Source organism: Polypterus senegalus, chromosome 10 (assembly GCF_016835505.1).
Source record: "Polypterus senegalus isolate Bchr_013 chromosome 10, ASM1683550v1, whole genome shotgun sequence".
Classification (NCBI taxonomy): Eukaryota; Metazoa; Chordata; class Cladistia; order Polypteriformes; family Polypteridae; genus Polypterus; species Polypterus senegalus.
The window spans coordinates 7,280,761-7,292,852 of record NC_053163.1 but is presented as its reverse complement, the minus strand read 5'-3'; the positions used below and the strand labels follow the sequence as shown (position 1 = coordinate 7,292,852).

Below are 12,092 nucleotides of genomic sequence, written 5' to 3'. Positions count from 1 at the left end.
GGCTTGCTGGCCCATCCTTTCTGCGTCATACAGGAAATGCAGTATATCACCCCCGTCTCCTAACTTCATGATGTCATTAGCTGCCCGCTTATCACACCTCAGCTTTTCTCCAAACCTTTTTGCTAAACTCCTGTTTAAATTCACACAATCACAAGTAATGCTAGTTTCTCCTTATCAGCTCTTTAATATACTTATAGTCTTGGTCACACAGTTTATTCACTTAAAAGCTAGATCTTTTCTAAATATTTCTAAAATAAAACACATAAGTTTAAATATTATGACTCTTATTTAATAAACTGAAAGAAATTCCCTTGTTGTCCCCAATACAAGCACTAAAATAGCATTTGTGAATGTGAAGTTAGTAATACCAAACCTGCTGCTGTGTTTGGATCATTTTGCAAAGCTAAAATGATCAGGCCAAACTTTATGCTTTCTTTCTGAAAAACCCAGAGAAAAAAAAACAAAAATCTATCTGATGGGTGACTTTGTGCTTTTTCTGTGTACCGTAACATGGTGTCATTTTTTGGTCCGGCTGAATGACCAAGAAAGTTCTCAAACTAAATTAATTCAAGTCAAAAGCACACCCGATGATATACTGTAGCTGAGACAATGGCAAAATATGGAACAAAATCTGCAACTGTCTATAAAGTTTACTAAGACTTTTAATAAAAACTAAGAATTATACATTTATCACAATTTTTGATTAGAAATAGTCATAAGAAATTCATTTTTATGGAGACATTAGTTTAGTTTTGATTACCCCTGATCATCTTTCTTTGAATACCAAAATTTTTAAAATTACATGACAATAAACTGGAACTTGAAATTCAGATATTGAAATTGATTTATTTAATTATAATAGAAGCCTTCCACAAATAATATTTTTTCGGTGAGCTTGTGTCTCATTAAGGGTGGGCTGAGCTCAGACTGGCCTCCACATACTTCACACCATTGCTCAGAGGGTCACTTCTGGTACCACAGTGCATGGTAATGGGTGTGAAATGAGCACTGAGGTGACCAGCTGAAAGAACCATATGCTACTGAGATGCTCTCTCTGACATTAAACAATTTGTATGAGAACCATCTACAGTTTATCTATGCTGAGCTATTCTTTGTTATGCCCTGTATGGTAACCACTTTATAATTAACAAAGCACACTCTATGCTGGAATATTTCAGTATGGAGTGTTTGCATGTTCCCATATAATCCATGACTTTAAGCAATGCATTTTGCTCATGAAATAATGAAAGACCTCCTCAAACCTGGCTATGGACCAGCTTCTCAGTCAAAAGTCCAAATACTTTTAAGCCCTGAAAATATATAAAATGTCTGTCCTTTCTAAATGGCTCATACAATGTTTTTGTTAAACCCCTTGAATTAAAACTGAAAGTCTACAATTCAATCACATTTTGATTGCTTCATTTCAAATCCTTTGTGGTGACATACAGAGCCAAAATGATGAAAATTTTGAAAATTTTTGAAAATGATGAATAAAGAAAAGTAATCTTAGGCTCTGTCTCTGGGCTGCTGATCCATACTTTTTTATGAGATATTGTCTAAAAAAACAGTCATTTTTAATTTAAGTTTTTTTAGGGCTAGGCGATAGTGGCAACTCCCTCCATTGACATTAGTTCATTTAAAAAAGAGTCATTCATGCAAACTGCCATTCGGCACTACTATTTCTGAGGGGTCTTATCTGCCTGTGGAGCCCCTTTACAAGCTCCACTCTGTGGCTGTGACACTTTGCAGTTTGTTTGTATGCACTCCATTTTACTCTAACATGTTTTCTGCAGCTTAAAGTTTAAAGTGGGCTCATGCACTCTAGCCTTCCCATCTGAGTGTTGTTAGCAAAAATGTGGTTATTCAGACAGTACTGGCTGTAACTGTTTTAACCCTCTTTTTCATGTGGCTTCTCCTGACAGTTTTTAACTCCTGTTTCAGCAAACCGTTCATTTGTTCTACTAGCCTTGTAGCTGCTGGATGATAAGGCATGTGCAAGACTCATTTCATTCCCCTTTCCTTGTCCCACCCCTGAACTGAGCTTCCAGTTCAATAAAAACAGAGCTTTGATCTGCTTGAATTTACTCTGGGGTGCCGGTTTTAATAGGCAGCCTCAAATGCTGACATTCTTTTCTTCTACAGATGTTTTTTTCTCCTATGTACAGATTATGTATTTTGCTTTAGAGTAACTATACGCCATGGTTATTCCAAAATCCTGCCAACTATGCCAAGTGCATTAACATGGAATTCCTCTGTATTTTAGTATAGTTGCTTTATAACCCATCACGTGTAAGATTTTATCCAGACGTGAATAGCTGCCTCAAGGATAAAGACTTTTTAGTTAAGAATAAGCTGACCAAATGATTTCCTTCAGCCCTGAGCTTCACTCAAGACCTGTGCCACTTAAGAAAACTGGCGCTCGTTCACTGCACTGCGACTGCTGAAAGTTTCCATTCTCAGCCACTGAACTCCAGGAGCTCGTATCAGTATACCTTGACAAAACTAAATAATGCAATATAAACATCCTGCTGCAAATAAGCTAAATTAATAAAACACAGTAAACCTAATGTCAGCAAAATGTATGAAATGTATTTAAAAGATTATTTTAAGCATACATTTTGTAAGATTATGCAGATGATGAAGAAGTCAAGCCCGGAAGTATTTTTGTTTTGTTTTTATATATTTTTTTTTTGTTTATTTAAGTGTAAAATATGCCAAATAACAGTTTACCTTACAGTTAAATTGCTCTTCAGCTTCTACTTTTAAAAATCATTTGCTGAAACACTTAGCTATTAAGCTACAGAAATATGTTACATTCAACAAAGCATACTTTGTGTTCCTTTGATGTACTTTTAGAATTTGAAATGCATCCTTCACCGTAATTTTACAATTTAATGTATATGATGCAAAGAGTTTTTAAATGTTGCATTTTAATAATTTGGATCTGAATTTATTATATCAAAGGTAATAGTATGTTTAATTTTTCTGTTTGATTATTGCTTTTAGGATACATCTGAAAACATCAGCATTGTGACACTAAACGTCTTTCCAATTTAGATATTTCTGTCCATTCTTCATCAAATGTAGCCATCTGAAAATCTGTCATGTTCTCTCAAGGCTCAGACAATCGATTCATCCATCCAATGGAGAATTTAGGATTATTTTCTGAAAGTAAAATTCTGGAAACATCTTCTGATGGACTGGTGCTGCAGGGGATTCTGCTTTCCATTAATCCTGAGGATCAGATAAAGAAAACGATCAGCAATGATAGAAATTCCAAAGAAATGCAAGTGGTCGCCAGTTAAGATAAAGCCATTGGAAATCAATGCAAGTTTTAACTCTCGTTCACAAGAGCAATCAGCCAGAGTCCTCCTGGAGAATGGAAGATACAGCGCATACCAGGAATTAATTGGCATCTTAGACAAGAACTCTTCTCTAGGAGTAGATAAGAAAGATGATGATGTCTCTGATGGAGCCGTAGAAGAATTAGACAAGACTTATGCATGTGAGTGGAAGAAATATTTCACTCCAGTAGCGACCTGCACATTCAGCTGGACTGATCTTCTTCTCAATCCATTAGTGATAGCTGAATTGAAAAAACTGGAAAACACAGAATGTCAGCAAGAGAAGGATACGCTATGCAAGGATTTCCTGGAAAAGTACGGCTCTCATGTCAGTAAATTCAACACATTTGGAGGAATATATGGAGTGAAAGTGGAAAGCACAAAGTTTAGTAAAGAGTTAAGAGAAACAAGAAGACAAATGTTAAAGGAGATTGTAAATAAACTTGACTTCTCAACAGCAATGTCAGAATTTCAGGAACAGCTCAGTCGAGTACACAATGAAGTACTTCAAACAAACTCCACATTATCTTTACAAATCTTTGGAGGCCCAGATCACTTTCTTACCTTGGAGGACTGGAGAAATGGCCTTCAGTCTACCAGCAGCACATGGAAAGTTATTGACCGAGGACCTTTTGATCAGTATGTGCCAGTGTGGAGGATCATAAGTTTGAACCATAAAAATGATTTTCTTCATTATGAAGCTGTATCAGATATGATAAAAAATATTGGGAAAAACAGACTGGAGTGCAGGATACTAGCAAAGACCTTGAGAGATTTATAATGTGTGAAGATTTGACACAAAGTCTTATTGAAAATGCAGAAATATGGAGCAGACTGTCAGAAAGACCAATTCACTGAGAAGTGTGTCGAGTTTCTCACTGAATTCACTAAAGTGCACTTTCAGATATGGATGAATCAGCCTGATGAAATTGATCTCTACTGGTGTCAAAATGTTATTTGTCACAACACCATTCAGGAATTCCTCTTGAGGCTGGTCAGCTGTTTGGACTCAAAAGATTTACCATCTATTATAAAAGTAGCTTTATTTGAGCAAATACAAACCTTTGTTGAAAAGTATATTTTTTCAAATCCTACTTTAAGTTTAGAGAAGATATTATCAGTTACAAGAAAGTACGTCACCATTGAAGAAGTAAAAGAGGTCTCCACTTATGATGATGAAGATCGACTGATTTCCCAAATCAAACAGCAGGTCTTATTCATCACTTCCACAAATGAACTCATCACAGAAATGCTCCTCTATAATGTTCTTGTAGCTCTCATCAGACTGAAGCAGATTTTGGCCAAGACAGATGAAGGACATCTGCAGTATCTGATCACAGCCATCTTCTATGAGAATTTAAAAAGAGAAGTTCCATTAAAGACTGATTTGTCTGAAAGAAAATGGAAAACAATGACTGATAAAATCCTCAAACTAGAGCACCATATAAAAGAGCTACGGGGAATTAGCAAAGAAGAAGGACAAGCATCGGTGTTCATAATAGCACTGGAAGAGATAGAAGATTCGAACAACAGTAAAAAAGGAGCAGAATCAGTGATCCAAACCCTTAAGGGAGACATGGGCTCTGATCTGTGTGCTTCTCTTATACAGCTCATTGAGAAACACGCTGGAAATCCTGCTGAATTAAAAGACGAGTTAAACTTAATCAGAAAACAACGCGTCACTCAGACAGAATTAATGAAAAGTACTTTGTATGAGATCGGAAAGCTGTTATGTCAAGATGTGTCCCTTAACAGCCAGAGCACAAGGGGCACTGGGTAGACAACAGTGATATTTTGGAAAGACTTGGCTGCAATGAGAAACTCAGCATGAGACACATTAAGAAGATCAGCTCACAAACAATACAATCCAACAAACCATCAGAACTTCAAGAGGTCCCGTGGTGTTTCATTCAAAGACTCATGATGGTACATTCAGGTGCATTGAAGCTGAAGTGTATAGAAAGTGAATGTGCTAAAAAACATAAAGGACAGTTAGAAGATGAAGAAAACGTAGATGACTGGCTTTCTGATGACACAGAGGATGCACTTGTCTTAAATCCACTTGACGTCATAGTCGCTGTTTTTATGTGTTCTGATCACTTTGTTCAACAGGAGTTGGTGCAGAAAATGTCAATGTGCCAGATTGCAGTGCCCTTCTTGTTACCAAATTATAATGGCAGTTGTTACATTCTTCAATGGGCACTGCGTACTATTAGGAAAAAATGGCATCAAACATTAGAAGGGAATGAGACCTCCATTATTGAGAAGGACATCGTAACACACCCAATGCTCGCAGTTACATTCATCAGATTGGGGGATCTCCAGCGTTCAAAGTCGGCCTTCCTCAACCGTCTCCTCAGTGGCTCTCAGGACCATCACAATTTCTTTATTCATTCTGAAATGGAAGGTGGAGATGTTCCACGGAAAATTTCCAACGGGCTTGTTGAGCTCAGCTGGTATTTACCACAGGAAAAGGAAAATGAAGGGCGGTTATTGGAGCCAATGGTGGTGATGAACCTCAGAGGAGACGCAAAGTCGCTGTCCACTCAGGTGGGCTTTCTTTCTGAGGTTTCCTCAGTGATCTTTATTTTTGTGGATAACTTTGGGGAAAGAAGAGGAGAAAGTGATTGCTACTCTTTCAAAATCCAAATCAAATTTCTTTTTGTTATTGAATATTAAAAATAAACCAGAAGCGGCAAAAGGAAGACTCAGACACCTGAAGTCTTTGTGTAATATCACAAAAGATAATGTTTTAGAACTTGGAAAGAAAAATGATGCTGAATTAGTGTCTGCTGTTTGGTCAGCCATATGTAAAGCAGAGAGAAGATACGTAACCTTAGAAGGAATGTCTGCTGCTTGCCGAAAAATGGGCTTTGACATTGACGAAGATTACCAGCCATGCAAGACTGGAAGAGCAAATGCTGAGAAAGTTCTTTCTGATCTCAACCCTAATAAGATTGTAAAGTTTAAAGAAAAACATTTTCCTTTCCAAGGACTGCATTGGCAGGAATTCTCTAGAATTGACAAGGAATATCAAAGATTAAAAGATACTGACAAAAAAACACCTTTGGAATATGCTAAGGAATTAGAACAGAAAAAGAAGGAGCTTCGTCAGAAGCAGTTAGAAAATGAGCTTTCACCTGCTATTAAGATGTTTATTGAAGCTCTCCTGGGGAGCACCGATGATGAGCGACTCTTCTTTCTGCACTGGATGAAGTTCAAACTGGACTCCATTTCCTCATCAATCCTACCTGAGTTACAGGAAAAGCTGGTGACTCAAATTAGAGAAACAAATGAGAAAGAAGAATTACTTAACAGACTGAGCAGGAGCTCCCTGGGATTAGAGCACTTCCTGCGTGAAATCGGACAGATTTATGAGGCCTCGTTTTATTGTAGTGATCCTGACTTGAAGAAACACTTAACTAAATTACCAAGTGCTGCGGCTGACATGTTGCTTTCTGGATTTCCGGTTGAACTCATCGATGGAGACGTCTCCAATATTCCCATAAGATGGGTGTCAGATGTTTTAAAACAAGTCCAGATAAAAACACATCCTGACACTCGAATTTTTGTCTTGTCAGCTCTCGGTTTACAAAGCACTGGTAAGTCCACACTTCTCAACACCTTGTTTGGCCTGCAGTTTGCAGTGAGTGCTGGACGGTGCACACGGGGGGCTTTCATGCAGCTCATCAGTGTGGACCAAGATATGAAAGCTGAGCTTGGATGTGATTACATTATGGTGATCGACACAGAGGGGCTGAGAGCAGAGGAATTATTGAGTATAACAAACAATTATGAACATGACAATGAGTTGGCGACACTGATAACTGGACTAAGTGACATTATCTTAGTAAACCTGTCATCAGAATCTAAATCAGAAATGCAGGATATTCTCCAGATCATTGTCCACGCCTTAATAAGGATGAAGGAAGTTGGGATTAAACGAAGCATTTACTTCATTCACCACAATGTCTCTGACCTCTCCGCCAGTCTCCTCAATTTGTCAGGAGTCACACAGCTTTTGAAACAACTTGATATTCTCACACAAATGGCAGCAATACAGGAAAACAAAGAAGAAACTTATACTAAATTTTCTGATGTGATTCATTACAACATCAAGAAGACAATAAAATACATACCAGGGCTGTGGCACAGTTGGCCGCCGATGGCATCTGTCAGTAGCGGGTACAGTGAGAAGGTGTTTGAACTGAAACAGGAGCTGGTGGAGCACATTAAACAAGAAAGAAAGAAACGATTACCATTAACGATCTCAGACTTCATCATCTCAATGGAAGACTTCAGCAATGCAGTCAAATCAGAGGATTTCCTATTCAGTTTTCAGAACAGTCTGGCGGCTGTCGCATATTCAAAACTGTCATCTGAGTACAGTGACTGGAAGTGGGAAATTCAGAAAAGCTTCATAGAGTGGAAGGAAAATGCAGAGCGGAGAATTAAAAACTGTGAAGAGATCGATAATTTAGTGCCTGCATTAAAAAGTGAGGTCGATGAGTTAGCAAGGAAGCAGAAACAGGAAACACTTGGGAAACTTAAGGCCTATTTCACCAGTGGCGTTAATAACAGACAATTAATTGAAAGCTACAAGCATCTCTTTGAGGGGAACATTAAGACTCTTTGTGCGGAATGTAAAGGAAATGCTGTGAGGAAATGTGAAGAATTCATCAAACTTCATCAAAGTCTTATTAAATTTCAAAAGCTAATTCATAAATATGGAAAAGAGATTGAACTGAAAGTTAATGAGCTGGTGCAAAAATGTAAACTGGAGGAAAATGAACTTACTGAAACTCAACTTAAAGAGGAATTTGAGAAGATGTGGGAAAAAAACATGAAGTCCTTTGAAATTCCAGAAGATCATGTCAACATCAGAGCTGAAATGGAGAACACTCTAATGACCGATGAATCAAAAAGGAAAGACATAAAGGAAAAACTGAGGGAATCTCATCTCTCACAAATGGAAAATAAAGATTTCATTGCCACAGATAAACATGTGAACACCACGTCTTCTTACCTTTATTATTCATGGGATTGGGCTAAGCAAATTGCGTCAGGTATTAAAGGAAAGGCGCATTCATGGTGGTATAAAAATACAACTGAGATGGTAGGCAGTCATGCAGATAAAGAAATTGGCTCAATGAGGTTTGAAGGTGGTCTCCAAGAAAAGGACATCCAGAAAACAGCCAGTAAAGGTGGTCATAGTGTGAATAAATCCTGGAACTCTAATACTCATGTCATGAAGGTTCAGAAGATTGCTGACACTCTAATAAGTAAGTGTAACAAGTACCTGGACGACTTGATTAATAAGACCACAGATTACGATCAGAGTTACTGCACAGGTGTCATAAAAGAAATAGACAAGCAAACTGAGAAATTGGGGGACGGCAATAAATTGGTTAACAGCCAGTTTCATGTGGACATCAAGCTGCACATCTGCGGAACAGCAGTATATTATTTTCAGGAAATGCATGACAAGTTTATGAGAGAACATAATGTACTGGATAAACTTCAAGAAAGAAAAGATGCTTACTGGGAAACATTTAGTGAGATGTATCATGAACGAGATCTGAGTAAAAAAGTAAGAAATCAGTTCTGCAATTTGTGTCTCAAGCCGTCCCTCATAGACGAGATCCAAAGACAGCTCTCAAGGCACATTGTAAATCAAATGAGAGAGACGTGGGCACCAGTTGTTCTTAGAAACATCACCAATTTTCAGTTGTCCCTCCTGGTCAGCCTGTATGATGGAGAGGACTTTGAGGCCTACAAGGTGTACATCACAGACTATGAATGGTTTGCTGAGGAGTGGCTGGCAGTACAGGCAGAGGAATTCTGCAGAAGTGAGCTGAACGGCAAAACACAATTTTCTTTATTGTTAGAGGGGATAATAAGCAACCTTTTTGAGGAACTGATGAAAATTTTGGATGTAAAGGAAGTAAAGACAGGTAAAGAACTACTGCATATGCTAATGAAAGAAATGGAAAAGATAATGGTCCTAAAGAAAGAAAACCTAGGCAATAATATGTTTAAAACATGGGCGATGCATCACATCTCATTGCAAATCTGCGTGAAGCAATACAAGTTTTACAAAAGGAAGTGATGGAAGAAGCAAACAAATGGGATCCCAGCTCTAAAGTAAGAAGTCTACCCAATCCTCCACACAAGGAAACTGATGAGCTTTGTGAAGGGCTGTGGGGAGAAATGCCCATTTTGTGGGACACCATGTGAGCTGGATGTGAATGACCACCAACATTATTCAAGATGCCATCGAGTACTGGCCATTGAAAACAAGGCACAACATCATCAGCTTCCATGCAGAACCTTATTTCAAACATTTTACTTTGCATTTTGGAAAAATGAATATCAAAAGACAATCAACTGCATGTCTTGCGACGATCACATGAAAGGATGTGACGTGCAAAGCCTGCTAAATAATAATTGGGGTCAACTTTACAAAGGCTACACTTCCATTTACTGGCAATTTGTTTACAAAAAATATTATGAAGAGTTTGCAGAATGGCACAAGCATGAGCCTCTCACGATAAGAGTAAATATAACATGGGATGATGTGAAAACCCACCTGGAAAAAGTCTATCAAGTACACCTTGATGATCTCAAAATTCATGAATCAAAAAAAACAATCTCAAGAGTAATAAGCAAATGGAAAGAAATCAAGGTAGCCCCCAAAATATGGAAATTTTGTAAAGTCATTTTAGACAACAGCTGCAATTTGACTTCAAATAAGAAGAAAATGTGAGGTATATTAACCTTCCTCTTCTGTCCTATTGCAGTGTCCTAACTCAACATGATTAACAGCCTTTCATCATATTACACAAAAGAAATCAGCTATGGACACACATTGGTGGTTTTTTGTCCTCTTGGATCTACTTTCTTGTGGTTCCCTTAACTCCAATAAAGATCAACATCTCATCACTGCGTAAGTCAATGTTAATTTGAAGCCATTGTTTTAAAGACCTTCAAGACATGGATTATATGGAGATACTTATGTAAATCCATAAACACATATGTCATTTTATTTTGACAGCTGGAGATAGTCCACTGTCTACAATGCTATTTTCAATTGCTACTCAATGGCTGGCTATCTGTCTTTTACAAAACTCAGAAGTAAAGGGAATTATAAGAGAAGGGATAGTACAAAAATATCTCTTATGGTAACCATTGGGTGCCCCAGTGCTGCATAAACCAAATACAACTGTGCCATATACAATTAAGGTAAAACAAAATTACATTTAATGTGCTGTAATTCACTTACAAGTTTACAAAGTTACATTAGTCCAGCACAATAATGACACACATTTGGTCACCTTCCTTCACCTTCTACCATTCCTCCACAAGTGTCATCCACCTCCTCCCAATTCGGACTCCCTGATGCAGATGAGGTGTAGTCTTTTATGGTCCAGTGAGTATTTCTGGGGCCAAAGCATTGCACGTCGGAAGCACTTACGGGCCAGGCAGATGTCACCCAAAGTAGGGATAGCATTTCCTTTCAGCTCCCCCTGGTGGCATCCAGTATCCAAACAGGGCCACTTCTAAGGACTACAGCTCTCCATATGCCTTGCAGGTGTACACCAGAGGGATGCTGCTACCCTATGTGCTGGAAGAATACATGGCCCCAGGATGCAGATTCCCTCTGTCCTTCCTGTAAGACCTTCCATGCCAGGAAAGGTATCAGGAAACAACCCAAGTGGGATACTTGTTCATCCACATCGTTCTTTTATGGCCTCCCAGTCGGGTAGGGAATTAACCTCAATCTCTATTAGGATACCAGTCTATCCACTCTGACACTAATACTCTCTATGTAGATCATATAATTCTATTTTTTACCCAAATGTAACGTTGCCAATCTCATTTGGATTTAAATTGTTATCTAACCCTAACCCTGCACCCTAACCAAATCAACTCATAACAGCATATTAAAAGGTTATCCCCTGACTCATTAAGAAGAGTTCATATGTCTGCGAGTTACAGTTAAAAGGAAACTTAGAGATCTTTTTAGACATAATTGTGGCAGTCTGATGGAAAGCATTAAACAAGATTTCAACAGATGTTAAACTGTACACATCTGTCCTGCTTCACTCTCTCAAAATATGGAGCCAATCTAGAAATATATTTAAGGAAAACACCTCACTGTCTGCTGCTCCATTTCAGCATAATTTTGTCTTCAAGCCTTCCGTCAGCTATGGAATATTTAAGTGTTGGAAGACACCTGGCATCTTAACCTTCAGAGATCTTTATATTGATAATATGTTTGCACCTTCTGATCATCTCTGTTGTAAATAACAAATTTCTTTAGCACACTTCTTTTTCTATTTTGTAAAAAAGGAATTTGCCAAACTTCCCTACTCTGCCAGCAGTGCTCACTAGAAAATATTAGAATTAGTAAGGAGAACACTATAGGCAGACTTTATCAAATATTATGACAGTGTTCACCACTAGAAAAGAGTCTTCTCTATCAAGACTCAAGGAACGAGTGGAATTTGATCATTTGCAACATTCAATCTTCTTTTATTGGTGCAGAACACACTTTAATGTAGCAGAAAATTGTACACCAGACAAACAACCTTAAAGACATCAGAGAATGGACCCTAATTGTGAACTGTGCCAGTCAGCTCTGGCCTCCCTTTGACTTACGTTTTGGGATATTGTTCAAAATTATAGCTCTTTTGTAGAAATGTGTTCCTTATCTGTCAGACAGTGCAAGATGGATGACCATTTCAG

The 12,092-nt window shown here is 38.1% G+C and overlaps 1 protein-coding gene across 1 annotated transcript; it reads left to right on the top strand.

Moving 5' to 3' along the window:
• Nucleotides 1–6,173: 6,173 nt before the first annotated feature.
• LOC120536646 (interferon-induced very large GTPase 1-like) lies at nt 6,174–10,283 on the top strand. Its single transcript, XM_039765073.1, has 2 exons — nt 6,174–10,029; nt 10,145–10,283. Exon 1 carries the CDS (start codon nt 6,190–6,192, stop codon nt 9,451–9,453), a length of 3,264 nt encoding a protein of 1,087 aa, XP_039621007.1. The 5' UTR covers nt 6,174–6,189; the 3' UTR covers nt 9,454–10,029; nt 10,145–10,283.
• Nucleotides 10,284–12,092: the final 1,809 nt, after the last annotated feature.